General features: G+C 35.3%; 1 protein-coding gene across 8 annotated transcripts in view; it reads right to left on the reverse strand.

The window, feature by feature from the left end:
* Positions 1-21142, reverse strand: part of MPDZ (multiple PDZ domain crumbs cell polarity complex component) — a 153267-nt gene that overhangs the window by 71277 nt on the left and 60848 nt on the right. For 6 of the 8 annotated variants that reach the window (XM_019627172.1, XM_019627170.1, XM_019627173.1 and 3 more), the window contains exons 11-19: positions 20549-20732; positions 19636-19707; positions 16145-16254; positions 13688-13834; positions 12664-12828; positions 9212-9397; positions 7860-8069; positions 5682-5798; positions 3475-3642 (exon numbers count right to left, since the gene is read on the reverse strand). In XM_019627172.1, the coding sequence (XP_019482717.1) occupies positions 3475-3642; positions 5682-5798; positions 7860-8069; positions 9212-9397; positions 12664-12828; positions 13688-13834; positions 16145-16254; positions 19636-19707; positions 20549-20732 (1359 nt within the window). The remainder of the gene's footprint in view (positions 1-3474; positions 3643-5681; positions 5799-7859; positions 8070-9211; positions 9398-12663; positions 12829-13687; positions 13835-16144; positions 16255-19635; positions 19708-20548; positions 20733-21142) is intronic. The other 2 variants (XM_019627176.1, XM_019627178.1) reach the window with 2 other exon arrangements.

Consider the following 21142-nt stretch of genomic DNA (forward strand, 5'->3'; position numbering starts at 1 on the left):
AAAAACATACTATAACAGCTGCTCCAACTTCCATTGTTCTCCCACTCTTTCTGAGATGGGGTACACTTCCTTTGTTGTTTATACGCTGACCCTACTCAGTGAAAAGGCAACATCTTTTACACCTTTGAGAGCTTGCAGTTTTGTCACTAAGATTTCCACAACCACTCGTCATCATCTTGACTAGAGTGACCGAATTAGGTTTTGGTACTAAATCCCTTCTCTAACGTAGATTTTAAACATGGATGTAAAGGCTACAACATTTTATGCTATACAATGACAGCCAGTGAAGACGTGTAGGCATTTTTCTTTTTTAGTATCATGGAATCCATTCGCTGTGTTTGGTATGCAAGGTGCCAAAAGGGGTTTCAATCTTGACAAACACTGAGTTCAACTTGAACTAGAATCAATAGCATTTCCTAGGGGTACCATATTCAGAAATGCAGGACATGCACCTAATTGGTAATCATTTCACCCCTGAAGCAAGTGAGAATGTGGGTGGACAGGGAGAGTAGGACACGCGTTTGAGGGTTATGCGTAGAAGGGGGGACTCATTACATAGCTATTAAATCTTCGTTGGGTGCATTTTAAAGTCAAAATAGGAAAAAAAATAAATGAAAGTATCCTCTCCCCAAAAATATGTTGAGCTTTTAAACAAAACTATATAGTTTGAAAACAACTATTTCTGCAATTTTATATCTTTGGTGGTGATAATGAAAAGGTGATAAATATGTTAATAAAAAAATTAAAACTTAGAACAATAAGAAAGGAAAAAACCGACTGGCTGCTTGCCTTTAAAATCCACATTTCATTAATCCAAATGCCATGAAAGCAGCTATATTTTTTCACATTTTTGAGTAATGGTTATTTGGCTTAAATCCTTACATGATGATTAATCAAATTAAGTGAACACCACTCCTTGAAAAAGCAGAAAAAGCAGAATGCGCCTCCTAATGGGAGCATTTAGTGAGGAGTTCTTCCATTGATGGCTGCAGCCCTCTGTGTCTATCTAAGCTGCTGTCGAGGCCTAGGCTCTGCAATTATGAATAAGGCCTCTGTCCATGACACATTCCTGCTCTGGGTGACTAGGTCTCAACAACTTCTGCTAGCAAACCCGACCAAAGTGAAAAGAACTCTCTCATCAGGTAAGAAGGCAGGGACAGTTACTTGTACACTCCCAGACACAATTTAAAGCTATAAGACCATTACATTTTTAGCAAAGTCATAAACTTGAAGAATCACTGATATCCTCACACTCCATGTCATCCTTCCTTCAAATCCACATGGAGGAGTCTTCATTTTTTTTCTAAACATCATATACTATCCAATCTTATTTGATCAATTAAAAAACCCTAAAGTAAGCTCACTTTTAAGAAAAATGGCCACTTCTAAATTCCATACTAAATTGCCATTTTCTCTTTAAAGTAAATTTAGGGCAAAGGAACAAAAAAGATGAATGCATCATCTATTTTTTATTTATACATTCAATTTTCTAGTAAAAAACTCTGTGCTAAAAAGATGTCACAGAAAAACAAAAATAAAAACAAGACAAAACAAACGAGAATGTTGCAGAGATTTATCATGACGTAGGAGCAGTCCTACTTTCAGAGAAACCTAAAATCCCACAGGAGTTTCACAATGTTTTAAAACACCCTTATTAACGTTTTCTTTGTTGTTTTGTAGTTGAAACATTTCAGTTGGTAAGCCAGCTTGCCAAAATTTGCTTCAACAAAAGAGTAAACTGGTTGGGGGGGTGGGGGGGGGAAGGAGGCAAACAGACTTCTGTAAACCAGGATGCTATGCTGAATTCTGCCAGCATTTGCCCTGTAAAATATATGCTTCTCAGTATGCAGATTGTGTAATCCCTTTAAGTAACAATTACTAAGTTAAACAATGCAATCTGTCCCACTGGCAGGAATATGTGTGCTATGCTGTGGATTAGGCGATTCCATTAGGAGATGGACTCAGTTTCCAGCCCTGAGGCCAGGAAAGGCTGAACAGGGTCCAGGCAGGACGCAGTCAGACAGACAGTCTCAGGTGTGCGCAAAGAGGAGCAGCTGCTCCATTCAAGATTATACCTTGCAAACCAATTCAAAGAGGTTGCCCAGCATCATTTGCAAGGATAACAGGTGCACCTTGAACATAAAAGAAAATGCTTTGAAATGTTCTGGCTAAAACATTTTATCAGGGAAGGAGGAAAACTGTGCTACACGTATGAAAATTCTACTTTCCAACTTATTCATAGATTCAGGTTCCCTTCCCACTGAATTTATGTGGAAAACATATATTTCAGATATTTAAGAAACTACTGCCCAGTCTTTTTATCTTAATTTTTATTGTTTATGGTATAATTCCAACATTAAAAAATAAATATATCCATATATGAACCCTTTGCCCAGGTTTAATAGCTATTAACATTTTGCCATATTGTCATCACTCTCTCTTTCTACTTAAAATGTATAATGTATTACAGATACAGCTAAATTCCCATCTTTCCTTTTTTCTCCAAGAATGACTTCTTTACTTAAGTCCAGAGGTAACATCCCACACATTTTTAGGTTTTTTAATATGTACACTCACACACTTACTCATAAAAATACACTGACTTGCCATGTATTTCAATGTCAAGAAAATATAAACAACTCTTAACAAATCAACAGTTAAGCAACCCACTATAAAAATGGCCAAAAGATATGAAGAGGCCATTGATGGAAATGAAAGCCAAATGGCTAATATATGAAAAAGTGTTTAATCTCACTAGTAATCAGGAACCCTAAATTAAAATAAGATACCATTTCACACCCAAATGATCAGATAGGCTTTAAAATATTACTTATTAAACATTAGAGAACAAGTCGCCAAGGAAATGAATAAAGTCGGAGCATATATGCCAATAATCTATTTCTAAAATATAAATGGCACAGTCATTTAGTAACTAAATTCTTCATTCAAATCCAGTGACTTAAATGTACTTTGCCATTTACTGTGATTTTTATGTATTTTTGGCATCATTTTATATAAAAACATATGACAGCATTAAGTTTAACTTAGCTAGTAAATATTAAATTAATGCAAGAAATATTTTATTATCCAACTTTGCATTAAAGTCAATTTTAAAACCATTAAGTAAATAAAGTTATTCTTGTAATTTTTCCAAAGTACACACAGCTAAAAACACAATTTGAGAAATACATTTCATTAATTTTTTTCCTTTTAACACAAAAATCCAAGTCAAAGCTTGGAACCCTTGTGTCTATCCCTCTGTATCACAAGCCCTAGAATTAAATAGCCCCTAGGACTTTAAAAGTTACCCGATCAACACTTTCTAATGAAACTGCACTTTAATCTGATGATGAATCCGTGACTGGAGAAACATCATGTCTCTAACATGCTATTCCTATAACTCTCCATCAACAATGACCTCTGAAAAATGGCACACAAGGTTCTCCCATAAATAAAACAGCATTTCCTTGGTACCTGGGGAGGAGAAGATGGAAGAGAGGGGCCATAGTTCAGGCCATCACTACAAGTACTGCCAGGAAGAGATAAAATAGAGGCTTGAGTAGAGTAAATACTGTCATTATCAGGGGAGTACTGAGACTCAAAAGGAGATTCATCTGCTAAGTCAGCATCATTTGTGTCCACCTAAGAATACAAACAATAGTATCAGTTGGAAACTCTGTTCTATTACATATATGACCAAGTCCCACTTGAGACTAAAAGGAATACGGGTATCATTCCTTTGTCTATTCTTTTTCCTACATGACCTCTTCAACACATCAGGGACTGACTAACACAACAGAACAAGGACAAGACTGCCCACTGCAGTAGAGGTTGCTGGCTTCGAAGGTCACTTTATTCCATCAATAAAAGGGCTAAAAGTAACCATTAAGAAAGGGCCTGGATCAATTCTAAGCTTAAATAGTTCCATAAGTGAGGAAAATACTGCACTTGCTTTTTTTCCACTTGACATTTTTTAATAACACCTGCCCAAGTCCTAGAATTTTATAATACAATGAATGAGGTCATCACTTTTCCAATTCAACAAAAATAAACTTATTCAATAGGCCAGCTAGGCAATCAACTATCTATTTGTAAAACTCACTAAGACAATGTATTTTGTTTAAATTATCTTTAATTAGATTTTAAAACAATTCAAGTTACAGATCTAGAATTTGAAGTTGATCATCAGATATCATAGAGAAAATATGGCATTTCATGCTGAAATTATACTAATAAATAAGGAGCCTAATTATAATCTAGTTATAGTGAAGCTTTAAGTTATAAACTGCTACCACTGAAAACTCATATAGAGAATTTCATTACATATTATCTAAAAATCCTATTCCTATCTTCTGTGGAAGAACCAAGTGAAAGAATCAAGACATGATACGCTAGAAGCTCTTCTCACAATTCATTCACTGATATACCTTAGAATAGGTAGACTGACATAAATACTACCCTTCTTCAGTATTACCTGTGTTTTGTTTTAAGGGCAAAATATCCATGTTCTATTTCTTTGTGATTTCAACTTACATATCTAGCCAGGAGAAGTTACAAGCAATGTAAGAGGATACCAGGTCACACTCTTACAAAAACACTGTAAGAATACTGATGGGCCATTTGAAAATGAACCTCTCTCTAATATATTTTGAATACATGGTCAAATTCACTAGTGAGTATCTATGTGGAAGTCTACCCTTTACAAATGTATATTATGTGCAACAATCTAAATAGTGAATATTTAACATTTGCTACCTAAACAGGTGTTAATTAAGACTTGGGTCATGGATTACAACAGAAAAAATATTTGTTTTAAGTAACGTTAAAGAAAAACATCTCAAAACAATTTGTATACTTTCCACTGATGCCTTAAAATCTTAAAAGAGCTCCTATTAATCAATTCATCAAATTATTGTAGAGATAAAAACACCACGGCCCAGAAAAGCTCAGTGGCCAATATAAGATTATATAGCTAGTCAGAGAGAAGACCCAGGACCTCTCCTACCACAAGATGCTGAACTCACAGAAAGTGGGACTGATCTTTTGGACTGGCATTCAGTAAAGGAGATTCAAGAAAGCCATATAAATGGTACAGAGAAAACTGTTTCTTGGGGCATTTTCAGAGGCAATTATATAGTTGTGTCCTACAATATTTCAAAAAGAATTTTCTATGGCGCTGTACTATGTAACACATTTAGAGCATAATACTTTATGTAGTTATACAGTTTTCTAAACTATTAATGTCTAGTTTTGAAATGTTAATATAATGTTAACATAATGCCTATGGAGACCTGTTACCTCATTAAAAGCAAGGTGAAATGCTGATTTATGGCTAACTACTCAAAACAGTTAAAGAATGTCGAGATATACCCAACTATGAAATTAAAGCAACCAACTGCTCCAACAAAGTGTTGGTATGATGTAAAGATTAATTCTACATGCTGCCATACTGCCTTGCTCAATGAATTTTCCCCATAAATCCAACAAATAGTTTTCACATGTATTATGTTTGTTTTTCTGCCCATTTTGAATTATGAGAACCATTGTAGTTGATGAGAAAATGTTTAGTTTTCCAAAACATAATGAACAAAGAATACAGTTAGACTTTAGAATATTTTGAAAGGCAAAAATGAGACACACAAGATTTTTGCAAGAAAGCTTGGTAAGTCATGGCCACTAACCAGAGCCAAGTCGGCCCTGAAGAGGGCTTTGCCAGCCAGCCCTTCCTCCTCGCAGGAGTGTGGGGGGTAGAGAAACGGATCCTCCTTAGCAGACACATAACCTTCTTCTGGTGAAAGCTGCAGGGAGAATGAAGCTCAGAGTTTGAGGATGAGATCATGGAGAGAGAGAAGAGAAAAGAGGGACAAAAAGAGGAGGCGAGGAAAACATGGGCAAGTTTTCAAATGATACCATATGACTTTAACAGAGAATGATAAGCATGAAATATAATAAATATTCACATTTAACATTTTTATTTGCTAAGATAAAGAGGATATTTATCCCAATACCAACATCATCTGTTAGATAAGAATCCCTTTCTACTATTGTTTTCATTCTTCTTATAAAAGATTATCAAAATCAATTTTTTTATATGATAATAATCTGGTAACTTCTAATCTGCCAAATATTCTGGCTAAACAATGAGTTCTTAGTATAGAAATAAGGCAACTTTTAGGTGTTAAAACATAGAAGAAGTTGCAGAAAAGCAAAAAATTAAAAAATATCAACTTCTCTGTCATCCATGACTAGATATTACATTATAGAGTGTAATTTACTTGACAAAGATTAGTGAACCCTACAATCTCTTAATTTAGCATAACTTAAAAAAAAAAATCTACATGTACACGATCTACTTAAATTGCAGTCTTGAGCTATTATACTGTAACCTTGATCACACTGACAGAAAACCTAACATTTTTATTGTAAAATGTTAGCCTCAGATAAAATAGGCTAAAATATTTAGATAAATGTCTGTTCTACATCACTGTGTATCATCAATACATGCAGAAGTATTTTAGGGAATAACTGTTTCTCTTCTTTTTCCACACATATGTGTTTAATAGTTAGTAAACCTCACTTTATGTAAAAAACAGTTATAGTATTGCAATGCACATTGAATTTGAAATAGCAAATATTTTCATGAAAGAAATTTATTTTGGAAATAGCTAGGAGAAAAAAAAGTCTGCTTCTAAATAACTGGTACAGTTTCTCTTCAAGGGCAGTAAAAAACACATATTGAGTCATGTTTGCCATTTTTCTTTGTCTAACAGAAAGACCATAACCCAATGAATGGTGAACCTTAACATATATGTAGAGTTCCATAACAGCCCTTCTTCATTATTACATTCCCCTTTGTATTGATCTTTTGCTCTGATTTCTACAATCCTGATTTGATTTAAGGCCGGATTAACATATTCTTTCTTCTTCCCTTTCTCTCTCCCTTTTTCTGATTTCATAAATATATTTTCATAGGTTATCAATTCTCTGTGAAGTAAAAAGTGGAGCATGAAAAATTTAATTAACATTTTAATTAACAAAGCTTACTATTTGAACAAATTATTTCACAAAGTCAGCAAATTTGTATTTGATGTTTATGCAAATAGATCTACGTGTTGGTGTTTTTTTTAACAGAAGGTATATACTTGCCCTTTTATGTAAAAATATATTTATACACTGAAAAAAACTCACAAATAGTGAGACTATCTCCAATATTCCACTGCAATTCAGTGATAAGGGCTATGCTGCAATCACTGTCCCTACTAAACATATTGGCATTATGTAGCATGTCATTAGTTATTTCTAATATTGCAGTAATTAATGACATGAGGGCTATTCCTTCCCAGGAGGAGAGCCCCAAGCTGATGAACCCACTTTGAAAAGTTCAATTTCTTGCTTTGCAGTAATTAGACAAATGTGTTGAAATCAGCAGAATGCAGGACCTTAAGGCACTCTGACAGATATTCTATTTTTTTTCACCCTAATTAAAGGGTCCACTGTTAGCTGTTAATGCTATTCATTTCTCTAATACTCCACTGTATTGGTATAGATATTTTAAGGCATATTTCTTTGAAAATATTTGATTCTGTACCATCATAACCTTATTATTAAACAAAAAGGGTCAAAAGTAAGCCAGAAATAATAAGTTATACATTTATTTCTGAACTTCTTGGTTTCTTTCCTTTACGCTTTTAAAAATACTACTCAAAAGTAGATCTTCACGCTCATGAAGCCAATCATCGTGTTGATGAAACATACCAAAAGCCATGATTCAATCGTAAAAACACAAGAAGCTAAAGGGAAACCTACAAGACATTTTGTTCGCAAATATAAAAGGAGATCTATAAAATTAAAATTCTTACAGGTAAAGGCTTGGCCACTCCTATTTTCACGGTTCCTGATGGTGCTCCCTTCAGCGCCTGTACAGCTTCTTCAAGGCTGCTATTTTCCAAGTTCGCATCATTGACAAACATGAGTCGGTCACCGGGAAGAAGTCGCCCATCCTTTTCAGCAACACCACCGGGCACCAAAGAACGAATTATGATCACAGTGCTTGCTGGGTCAATTGGATCCTTACAGAGCAGAACAGGAAACAGAAGTCAGCTCCTTTTCACATAGAAAAATGTTTTCACAATTTGTCCACCCTGAATTCTAATGGATGGGTAATGGTTTCAAGTGTCTTCAACATTTCTCATCAACACTTCTAATGAGTTATCTGGGCAAGGGTTTCCTCCATTTTAGAGAGTTTAGAAAGTGTTCAGGTAAATGTGGCACTGTCACTTGACATCCTTCTTGAGTGGACCTTTCAGACTGTACAGGTAACTTTAAAATAATCACTTTATTTTTTTTATAAATTGTCAAATTTTATCACTATCATTTGAGGATAGATATCAGATATATGAATTTTTTATATATACATATATATATATGAATTATTAACACCAGCAATTTTTGAATAGTAACTATTCTGGAATATCAGTAGATGTGAGTATATTGAAGGCAGGGCCTGTCTTTTGAAATATGGAAATATAACAGAGGCCGTATAGTACTTGGTGATGCAGCATAGGATGCACAGAAATCTTAACGTTAGCAGAAGGCTCCAGCATCAGGCTCTGTGAAGAGCACAGGCCCCCGCAGTCACCGGAGATGGTGTTCTGCTTCAGTATTAATTAATGAGGAGCAACAGCTGCACTCTCTCAGACCAGCTGCAGCATTTTCTCAGCAACTCACAGCACAGAACACAACGCAAGGTAAGGACGCAGATCACATTTGACCAATTTAAGCTCATTCGTAAATTTAGTTAAATGATAGGAATGCTAGAATTTATAATATATCCAGTTATAAATCTATCATTCATTTCAGATGAAAGAAATACATTGTTTTACTATTAAAATATGAACTATTAATTAAGTGCATGGAAAAATAATTTAGACAAACTCCCTAAATGTCCAAAAATACTATATTTCTATTAAAATCCTAAAAGATATTCTGCAAATCCCAAGAGCTCAATGAATTCAATATTAAATATAAAAGAGCTCAATGAATTCAATATTACAAGAAATCTTTTATGATAATCAATGAATCATATAAATTACTATTTTGAAAGATTTGAGAAACAAGAAAAGGTCTTTTAATAACTCTAAAATAACTGATTTTTATCTGCTATCAACAATATACTTTTTCAAAAAAACTGTTCAAAGGAGGCTATACTTGCCTGATAATCTAAAATGCTAAAACCAAGTCCTTTGCTCCCTTTCTCCAGCTCAATGTGCTGAATGTCATTTTCCCACATGGCCAAAGGCCCTTGGACCTTCGCTGCATTCTGACCCACATTGGTCATCTCCAGGACAGGATCCTCCGTCTCTGAGGACCCGATGAATTCGCCCAGATCTACATGAGGCTGGATAACAGAACGGGAGAGCTCTTATTTCAGAGGCACAAAACTAGCAGTTACATACACCAACACAACCAAGAAAAGGAAGATCCCAGCATCTGTCCAGACCAAATACCCTCAAAGGAGAGGAGGAGCAGTCTATCAGGAGACCTTTAGGAATGAAGGTCCTAATTACTGTAAGTTATGAAAAAAGAAGAAATACCCAACTTGTAACAGGTATTCAAAATGTATGGTTCGAAGATCTCCTATAAAAACATACAATGGTTACATTTCAGCAGTATGATTGTGGGTGATTTTCACTTTTATCATCAGTGTCTGAATCACCTCTGTAGTCAGAAAAAAAAGGTAAAGCTATTTTGATATTTAAAAAAATAATTCTTATGATAAATAAGAACAATCAAGAAGAAGTGGCTTATATGTACAAGTTCTGTACTCTATGCAAACAGGTTCTAAGCTGCTGTGACTTATGCACAAGATTTTTTCATTAATAAATTAATGAGCTCAGTGGCAGGATAAGATCTGAAGTCAGATTGGCCTGGGCTTGAAACCTGTCTCCAGGATTTTGTGTCTGTGTTGCCTAGAGCAATATTCTTGAGAGTTTTTTTTTTTTTAGCTGAGCCATCCTGCCACCAGTTGTCAGCTCAGCAGCTGCTCGGCTCGGGCTGGGACTCGAACCGCTTAGAGCAATATTCTTAACCTGGGTTTCATAGTTACCCATCTCATGGTCTTTTGAGAATTAAAGGAGATACTATTTATAAAGCATCTGGCACAGAAACAGAGGTTCAAAATGTTAGCTTCTTTAGTAAAAATAAAGTGAATCTAGATTAATTCAGCTTTGTTAATCTGTATGAACATATGAAATTTAGAAAAGATGTATTGTTCATGATGAAATTCTAGTTTGCATTCTATATTTGCTTTTAATCAATTATTGCACAACCTAGGAACCATGGATGCAAATCTGTTTATCTGCTTCATAATAATAATAATCCCATTATACCACATAAAAATATTTATGGTTATATATGGTACTACACAATTTGGAATTATGTTTCTTATCCGACCTTATTCTAATCACCCATATGAATATTAAACAAAACACTTTATTGTTCAAATTTTTCAAAATTATTCCATTTTACTGACTCAGTATAACGTAAATCAAATCCTAATATCATCTCTTTCATTATATCTTAAATGAGATTTGACTATATTGCAAATTATGCAGGCCCAAATCTTAACTTCGGATAACCTATTTTGAGTCCTCAGAAAAGCCAACTAGCTCCATTTCTTGGCATTTTGATCTGAATGGAAAGAAATAAGCAAACAGGAAAATGGGAGTTTCGGGATGTCACTGAGTATGCTCTGACACGTAGTATGAGTTCAAATTTCTCATATTTTAAAAGTCTAAACAGTGTGCAAATAAGATCTATACACACAGGAATGATGTGACCATCCTTATTTTAGTCATTCACTGTGTGCCAGGCACTGAGCTCAGTAGGTTATATAAAAGTATCTTTTATCATATATAATATGTACCATAAACTCACTATTTACATACTTCAATTCTCTCTTCTGTAAATGAAACAATATGAGTGTTGACTTCATAGAAATATGAATAAATTATATAAGCAGGTAGTGTGCAATAATATCTAATATCATTACATTACCTTATTTAACCAACAGAGCAACTCTCTAAGATAAGCAACATGACTTACATTTTACAGAGGAGAAATCAGATTCAGAAAGATGAAGTCGCAGAGCCAGTAACTGCCAAGCCTGATTCAAACCCTGGGCTGTCTGACTCTAAGGTCTATCCTACTGGGTTGTCGGAAAAGTCATGACGCATGTTTGCAACAGGTGGAACTAATTCATTTTTGAAGTACTAAGGTCATTCGCATCTATGTTATTGCTATGTCATTTGACAGCTGACAGTTCTAGCTTCATTCTAAAAAAAAAAATTGAGCCATTTGGTTGAGTTCTGGAGATTTTACAAGTTGAAGATGGAAGACCAAATTGTGCACTGTTGCCATATTTTACTGTTTTACTTCCATAAAGGGAAGAACACATATCAAGCTTGTGAAAAGTTGCAGAAAGTTTATGGTGACACTGCACTACAAGAACGTCAGTGTCAATGATGGTTCACGAAATTTGTGCTGGTGATTTTGATCTCAATGGCCCTCCTCAGTCAGGGAGGCCCATCGAGGTGATGACAACAAAATAAAGGCACTGAGTGAGTAAAACACATGTTACATAGCACATGAGATTGCAGAAACATTGAACATTCATCATTCAGGTGTTCACGACCACCGGAAGAAGCTGAACTATGTAAGCAAGCACGATATTTTGTTCTGCATGAACTCAAAAGAAGTTCATTTGACAGCGCGTATAAACATTTGCGATATGCTCACTAAACGTAAGGAAAACGATCCTCTTTTGAAGTGACTGATAACTGGTGATGAGAAGTGGACTGTTTACAACAATGTGGTGCGCAAATGGTCTTGGTCCTGACGTGATGATTTGCCTCAAACGACATCGAAAGCAGACATTCATCAGAGGAAGGTTATGCTCTCAGTGTGGTGGGATTCTAAAGGTGCTGTGTTTTTCAAGTGCCTACCAAGGAACCAAACAATCAATTCGAATGTGTATGGCCGGCAATTGGACAGTTTGGAAGAATCCATCATCCAGAAATGTCCAGAGCTTGTTAATTGTAAAGGAGCTGTGTTCCATTTCGACAATGCAAGACCACACACAAGTTTGGTCACCTGTCAAAAATGATTGGAGCTTGGATGGGATGTGCTCCCACATCCACCATACTCGCCTGACCTTGCACCATCAGACTTCCACTAGTCTTGTTCTCTTCAAAACTCCTTGTGTGGTATAACATTCAATTCAGATGAGGCTGTAAATCAGCACTTTGTTCAGTTATTCGCAAATAGAGACAGGTCCTTCTATGAACGAGGAATTATGAAACTCACTGAAAGATGGCAAAAGGTTATCGAACAAAACAGGCAATATATCATTGATTGATCTTTGTTCTTTATATAAATAAATGACCTTTGAAAAACATACACAAAATACATCATGACTTTTCTGACAACCCAATATAAGCTATGGGCTATGTGAGGAAATCAAACACCAAAGAAAGAAAAAAAGCTTTAGAAATTCAACCATCATTTAGCCTTTCTATTATATAATCAGATTAGTCTGAATATATTAGTATTATAGTTAGTCTGAAGATTATAATATGAGTCCAAATATATCCACATATTCAATACCTTTCCAGTTAGTTCAATGTCACGTAAGTCTAGGCTTTCCAATTCTGACTGGGTGGTGGGTGGTACAGTCCGACGACAGCATACCATGGTCACTTCTATGGGCAGCTCTTTTAAAATATTCACCACATCTTGGTGATTTTCCCCAAGCAAAGTTATGCCATTCACCTGTGGAAAAAGATATATTGTCCAAGAACGAACATTTCATACCATAAATATTCTTTTGAAAACAATTTTTCATTAAATAAATATAACTATTATAACCATAGTTCTGCTATGCTCAGAACTATAGTTGGACTTGTACTATGTAACACAATTTACATGTATGTTTAGAGTATTGATAGAGACTTTTGGATTTTCTAAAGCATTTACAGGAAAATCATTAGCTGTCATCCATTTTTGATCTGCCAGTGTAGTAGTTCAGAAAAGGAGAGTTAATAAAAACATTCCCAAAGGATGAAAAACAAAGATTTAAAAAATTGACATATTTAACATTAAGTGAAAAAAATCAACATGGAAAATTGCACATATTATATGCTAGCATGTTTCTAAAAGTTGGGCAAAATAATATATTCAAACTTTCTTACTTATGCATTACAAATATCTAGAAGATTGCATGGAAACAAATGTAACAGTAGTTATCTAATAAAGGGTGATGGAAACTGGGGGGATTGGAACAGGAAAAAGGCTTTTTTACCACAGAGTTTTGTATTCATTGTGATTTTGAAATATATAACTGTATTACCTATTCTAAACCTTGAATAAATGTTTAAAAAGTCTTAAAGAAGTTTTTATAGTACTCTGGACCTTAAAAAAATAAAAGGATGGAATTAGGTCTGAAAATCAATGTACAATGCACATACAGGATTGAAACTTCGGCTTTGGGTAGATTTTTATTTGTAGATCTGTCTGAAAGATCCTCTAGAGGGGACATTTAAAATGAGAACTTACTTATTCACCATATTAAGCCTCCTGCAGCCTTTTAAGCATTTTATTTAAGGTTAGGTAGAATGGCATAGCTCCTTACTTCCAATAGCTCATCTCCACTGAACAGCTTCCCACTGTGTCCTACAGGACCTTCAGGCAGAATAGATCGGATAAAATGATGTCCCACTGTCGCTTCCAGACTTATCCCCAACCCACTGTTCTCACTGAACTTGCTTACGTGCGCCACCTGAAAAGAGAAAAATCATCACAACTCTAATATTCTTTCATTTGTTTCTTTCATCTCATCTATATAGTTTATGTTCACTCAGAAAGGTAAAATTTCTCTAAAAAGCTTCAAAAACCTAAAAGAGTACCGATATGGATTGGTTTCATGAACCAATACAAACCAAAAGGAAGCCACCAATTACAAGCACTCAAGACACTTTCATGCCTATGGATGTTAATTACAGATGGAAAGTAGTCAAAACTACTGCCAATAAAATCAAATGCCTGAGCTCAAACAACAGAACAGAAAAGATGAACACTTAGCACTTACTATGTGCCAAGGACTGTGCTAACCCCATTATACCAATTATCTCATTTGCTTCTCGTAAATAGGTATAATTTCTATCCTCCTTTCCCAAATTAGGAAACTGAGGTTCAGGGAGGTGACTGTAACCAAAGTCACACAGCTAGAAAAGAGCTTGGAACCTAAGCAGCCTGAACCTGGAGCCCATGCACCTGACCTTATGCTGTACTAAGGGACAACATTGTCTTTAAAAGGGAATCAAAGCTTAAACAGGAGAATGAACTTCCTATTTCTTACTGTTACACTAAATAATGAAGAATGTTAGGAAATCACCCATTTTCACAAAGAATCCAATAATTGTAATATTAAAATCAGAAGGTATATGAAAGATGATCTAACTCATCCTCTTTATTTTACAGTTAAGGAGACTGTGGTGTAGAGGGATTAAGAAAAATACTGTTTTATTTAAAAAGTTCTCTTTCGAATCTTAATATGTACAGGGTTGTTACCAGACGCTACATCATCTATCTAACTTTGTAATCTCATGCTGGGTGAAATCCGTTGCACTCCTTAAAACCCATTTTAGATATCACTTCCTCGGAGTAGCCCTCTAGGTCCCCAGTGATAATACCCCTTAATCCTTTTCTTTACTATACCACTCCTCCTATGATCACATTTATGCTGTATTAACCGTATAAACAATTTAAAGTCAGATCTATGTCTTATTTACTTTAAAGAGGGTCAATAAATACTCAGTTCTTATTTACAGCACACTTCCACCCTTGACAGATTACCAGGAGTGCCACCAAGAGACAAAGTGGACAAAGGACAGGTAAAAGTTCCCAGTCTCAGGTCTGACCTCTGCAACAAAGTGGCTAGTCAGTTTCCCTTAACTATTCAATCACCACCTGAGGAAGGGCAGTCTCAGCTAGGCCAGGCTACCACATGGAAGGAACACCTCAGCTTTCTTTTCATGTTAAATTAACCATGGTTAAGCTGGTCCTTACTGTATTTTTCCTCGACTCCATTTTAAATGGTAATAACAGGTGTCCTTACTTTTTTTAACTGTTAACCATCTTGAGTGGTTTTTTTTTTTGTTTTTTTTTTAAAAGATCACTGCCATGAGGATTGAATGAAACACTAAGAATATTGCTAGGCACAAAGTGTTCAATAAAGCTCATTAATATTGTATGACATCTGTTGTCTTTTATCTCTTCTAATCTAGAGTTACTTAAATATTATATGAGAAAGTCTACCTAGCTTAGTATACATTTTTCCTTTTGAAATCCCTGATATTTGACAGTATACATCTAAAGATTGATAATGGGTGTCACCTTTGTTAAATCTCTTTTTAGGATAGCAGATCACGATTGCTATACTAGGTATGCAAACTGATAATAAACATAAAACATTCACTATGGCATAAGCGATACCAAAAAAGCATGTAGAATTAAACCCCTTAAGGAAAAGTAAATATATGAGAATGATAAAGAGACAGCAGAAAAGTCTTTTTACAATTTTGTACATAGACTTTTTTTTTTTTTTCCAGCTAAGCCATGGCAGCTCAGCTCGGGCCAGGAATCGAACCGCTGCTGCTCAGAGCTCACACTCTTGAGCGAGCTCTTAATCAACTGAGCCACTCAGCCAGCCCATGATTTTTATTTTATCTTTAAGTAAATTCTGTCATTCTTTTCTGACTCTTTCTGTAATTCCCATGTTTAAGAATTGAGAAAAAAAAAAAAGCCCTTGTGTCTATGTAACATCAATATACTACAGCAAGAAATATTAAAACATTGATGAATTATGAATTCTAAAACTTCCATCTCATTTATTTCAGTTCCATGGTTACTACTTAATACAACTTACATTTTTTAATACCTGAATCAGCACATTTAGGTATCTGAAAAAATTCCTGGGCATCTGCTACTTCTCTAGGACTCTTTATGATCATCACCTTTATTACAGTCATGAATTTCATGCTCAAATACAGTTACAAGTTAAGAAGTTAGAAAGAAGAAGCTAACCTACCGCTATTTCATAATTAATTCCCATAATCCTCTGCCACTTTGTCAGCAAGGCAGCTTCCTGTTGTTGTGTATCTTCTACTTCTTCTGTCTCAGCTGACAGTAATGGATACCCTGCAAGAGTAAACACAATTAAGTTAGTGACAAACTACAAAAACTATCTGTATCTTAACATTCTGTCCCAGGGACACTGTGATCAGAACCTGTCTGTCATTGCAAGTCTGACTCTTCAACTAATATATGAGTTATTCTTATTTTCTACATATATTAATAACTTAGAACCTTATCATCTACATGTTCTAATACTATTCATTTTCAAGAGATTTCTTTTAAGTCTTAACTATTGTATATTTCCATTAAAGTATCCGTATATTATCTAACTTTTATTTAAAAGAATGAGGGCTCCAAGTTGCTCCAGGTTTCATTTGGTGGTCCTTTGGTAACTCTATAGCAAAAAGCCATGCTGCCTTCTATGTCTATTTCTTTCTTTCATTTTTATTTGGTTCTACAGAGTAAAGAAGACCATGGTACACCTTAGCAAAAACAAACAAGCAAGCAAAATAAAAGATAATATATGCAACTCCATGTACAATGAGAAAATATAAATAAAAATAAGAAACAATGAAAAACTGAGACTGAACATTAAAATAAAATCCCATAATTGGAATTGCACTAATTGTCAAAGGGAAATAAAAAAATGAAAAGTCACTAAACAAATTATGTAAACAATATTGAATTAAAACACTTAGCTAAAGTAAGAAAGTGGTTGAAAAGAATTTTGAAGTCATATTCAAAGATTTCCATATTTCATCATAGGTCTTACTCATGAAGTTTGTCTTTTAAAAAATTTCTACAAGGCATTACTCTAAATCGACTGTTTACTATCCCTTTAGCATTCAAATTTTAAATTTAAAGAGTGTTCCAAAATTCAGGTTTCTTATTAGCTGCCTCCTCATTAATGGAATTAATGTGATTTTACTCCAGGCCTATTTTACAGATTTGTTATGCTTTAAATTAATACCAAGATTTTCTTTCTCCTTGAGAAACTGGAAACAATGAACTATATAAATATTTTTTAAATGTGGAGATAGCCCCTCAAAATGAGTGTTTTCTCTTCAAAATTAAAGTCAGTCCAGAGAGAGATGCCTATGCAGGGATGAATACAGATTACATGGACCCTTTTCAATCTGATAAGGGCTAGAAAGAGGAGGGTCAGCTCAGAGTACTACCTCCTCCCACACCCCCTTTCTCCACTGCTGTTGACCTTACAAAGACAGTCAGTGATTCAAGCAGGATGGGATTCTAAATGCAGAAAGTGGCGAGTCTGTACACAGTTAATGAAAGATCTGAGATTCGTATTCATAGAACCAACCTACAGTTAGTTGTACAACCCTCCATTCTATCCCTCTCCCAACGGTCCCAAGACCAGATTTCAGGCACATTTTAAAAATCATAAATTCCAGTCTTCTGATCTTACTGAGAAGTCAAATGACTTGTCTGGGCTCACACAATGAGTCAAATTTCTGTGGAAGAGGCAATGATAGCTTGCCCTCTTGCGTGAGGACTAAGCATTAGCGTAGATGCATTAGAATCACTCTGAAGTTTTTAGTTAGTATATTTTGTTTAAAAAAGAATTTGCGACTCTTGATTCTAAGTCTAGAGCCTCTCCTACCTGTCCTCCCAACACTTGTATACACATTCATCAAAGCAAAGTAGATGGTCTGACCCTTCAAGATGATCTCCCACATCCATCCTCACTTACTATCTCATTTCATGCTTTAAAACAGCTTTGTCCCCCTCCCAATTCTTGTTATTCACTTTAGCCTAAATAAATTCACCTATTAGTATAAAAATGGCAGAATGTGGTTAACACCTGTGAGTCCTACACATCTTACTGCCGAGATACCTTTGCAAACACAAACATTCTTTTAAAATAGTGAAAGTATATAAAAACTTTCAGCAGAAAAGAATTAATAATGGAGTAAATGTTTTAAAGAACTACGAAGTTTCAATAAAATTTTTTAGTGAAGGGCAGAATTCACATGAAGAAAGATCATGTATATGATCTTAGACTTTGTTCAGCAGATTTAAGTCACCGAAGTACCTAAAGCAATCTGACAGGTAAGGGAAGCACACAGACCCAGCCTATGAAAATCATAGGAACATTCTGGCACAATTATATATTAAAGCAATGGTGCTCTAAAAAGTAAACAGCTTGATGGATTCTAGGTTTATAGTGAAAGAAATCTCAGAAAGGTTTTATTTTCTCTACAATTCCTTTCCAAACCAACTTCCCAATATAAACGTTTATAACTTTTAAATATTGAGAAGAAAAAGTCTCCTAAAATTGGATAGTTTCATTCCTCAGAGCTTATGCTTTAAAGATTCTCTTGGGTTTATTTAAAATATACTTTATAATTTTATTTTTGCTTGCTCAAAGATAGACATATGAGGTGAGCTAAAAAAATACGGTGAATGTTTAAATAAAAAAAATGTATTACAGTAAAAGATACATTGCCATTAATCCCCCTCAAAATACTCTCCTCATTTTGAACACATCCCATTGTTCTTGCCACTTCCTGAAGTAGTTCTGTAAGTCCTCTTTCATGAGTGTCTTTAGTTGTGCTACCAGAGGCGATGTGTGACAGGAAGCCTTTCTGTTGTGATCAAGAAATACAGTGAATGCTGCTGCCGAGTGTCATCCAACAGAAAGGCAGGGATCTTCAATAGGGAAAGTGGCACGCTGAACCTTAGTAACAGTGTGTGACAAGTTTCAGCTTGCTCGGTGCAGTCAGTCGAGTGTGAGCTACGGTTGAGAGAAGGTGTGTCTTACTTAAAGTGTGCCATAAATTATCCTCCATCACGACAACGCTCCATGTCACACATCACTTCTGGTACATGGTAATTCCAGTCAAATAAAAATATTATGGTGTGTCCTCATCCACCTTATTCACCGGATCTGGCATCGTGCGGCTTCTGGCTCCTCTCCAAATCAAAATGACTCAGGACATCGAGGCAGCCGCGGCAGCACAACTAAACACACTCAAGAAAGGACTTCCAGAACTGCTTCAGAAAGTGGCAAGAACGACAGGATACGTGTGTTTGAAGAGAGGGAGATAAATGGCGATGTCTTTTATTGTAATAATTTGTTTTTATTTAAACTTTCACCATATTGTTTAATTATACCTCGTATGTTGGCTGTACAGAAATAAGAGGGCTGAATTTACATAAATGATTGACTCCTAAAGGATTCTGGTTAAAACAATGTAGAAGTAAAGACTGACCCAGGAAGAAAATATGCCTGCTATAAATGAACTATTTTAATCTACTAGAGCAATTAATCATATCCACACATAAGAATTTACAAACATCTCTTTTTTTAAAGTTTTTTTTTTGTAATTTATAATATGTCCACAGAGGCTTAATCACATTTATAAAAATCATTTCTCTAAAAGAGTTTGTAAAGAACAAAATAACCTGGCTCCAGGCATTTACCTTCTTCTTCAATTGGTGATATGCTGGTGTTTCTCCTCAAAGATAAAGAATCTTCATCTTTTTCATAATTTTCTTAAAGAAAAGAATATTTCAGTAGTAATATCTATAATATAATCAAGTATTTGCATTTTTCAATCCCTTATTTATTATTTATTTATGTTATCATTATTTATCTGGACCCCTAAATGAGAGTTCGTTTATGTAGATAAACTCTTCAAAAACCATATATTCTTAAAGAAAAGTTCTCCTAATTCTTAAAGGAAAGTTCTCCTAATAATGGGATAAAGAAGTAATACGTTTCTTCTGTGATTTGCCTCCCTGTCTCGTAGTGCTGTAATAAGTAGTTTATGGCATAGACACCAGAATGGTTAACAGTTTGAAAAATGCAAAAGCATTTTCAAACCAACAGCCTGACTTCTACCAATAAACCCTTACACCGGTGAGCTACATGGGGATTTCAGTAATTTTCAGAGGTACTCATGTACAAGCAGGTTATGAATGGCATTTCTAAATGTGGAATTAATGTTGATTCCTTCAAGGGAAGGCTGGGGCGTTAGAAACATCATGGGGCTCACATGCATAATCCGGGCAGAACAGATATGCCCCAAAGAGAAAACATAATGATGACATTCAAAAGTAAGGCAAGGACAGGAAGGTAAATGACTACACGTTTCCAACTCAGCAATGGTGACTGAATAAATAGAATAGGAAGAAATCTGCTTTATTCAGAAGCCCGTTCTATAGTTAATGGACACATCACCTGTTCCAGTTAATCCCAACTTCATTAAATTTCCTTTTTATTTGGTACATAATAGGTAGTAAAGACTAAAAAAATTCTTTCAATAACTTCAGAATTCGAAAACTACTGAAATGATGGAAGGGTATAACTGAAAGCCAGATCACTTGGCATTACCTTTGCTTATGGGCGCGCTAGCAGGAGACAAAAGTGCCTCTTTTGTGACAGCCTCCCTTGACGAGAGCTCAGCTTCCGGCCTTGTTCCTCTCCGCATGAGTGTCAGGTGTACAGTCTGCCCGGTGTGGCGTAACACCTCTACTGCTTGTTGATTGGTAAAACCCTGAAGGTTTGTGCCATCTACCTGATAAGAACAAGGCATATTAAAAAATCAACGGATGTTTGTATTACCCATTCACCAAATGTGTGTTTACCACTTCTCAGTATGAAAAGAATGGGGGATAAGCATCCCCCTAATTGGGGAATGGGCTCACACCTATTTGGGGACCAGTACTAGCTTAGGTGCACTAGGATCACTCAGGAGGGTTTTACTTGTTTTACTTAGGATTATGGGGTCTCATTTCTAGAAAGTATGAGCCAACAGTTCTAGGGTGTGGTCCATGCTTCTCTAACTTTTAAAATATTCTTTTATATGCCTCAGGTGAACCTGATGAACAGTCAAGCTTGGAAACCAGTACTATGCAGGATATAAAGGTAGAGAAGACAGTGACGGAAGTGGCCATTGAGAGTGCTGACACATTCCAAAATCATGTT

The sequence above is a fragment of the Hipposideros armiger genome, unplaced genomic scaffold (assembly GCF_001890085.2).
Source record: "Hipposideros armiger isolate ML-2016 unplaced genomic scaffold, ASM189008v1 scaffold_717, whole genome shotgun sequence".
Classification (NCBI taxonomy): Eukaryota; Metazoa; Chordata; class Mammalia; order Chiroptera; family Hipposideridae; genus Hipposideros; species Hipposideros armiger.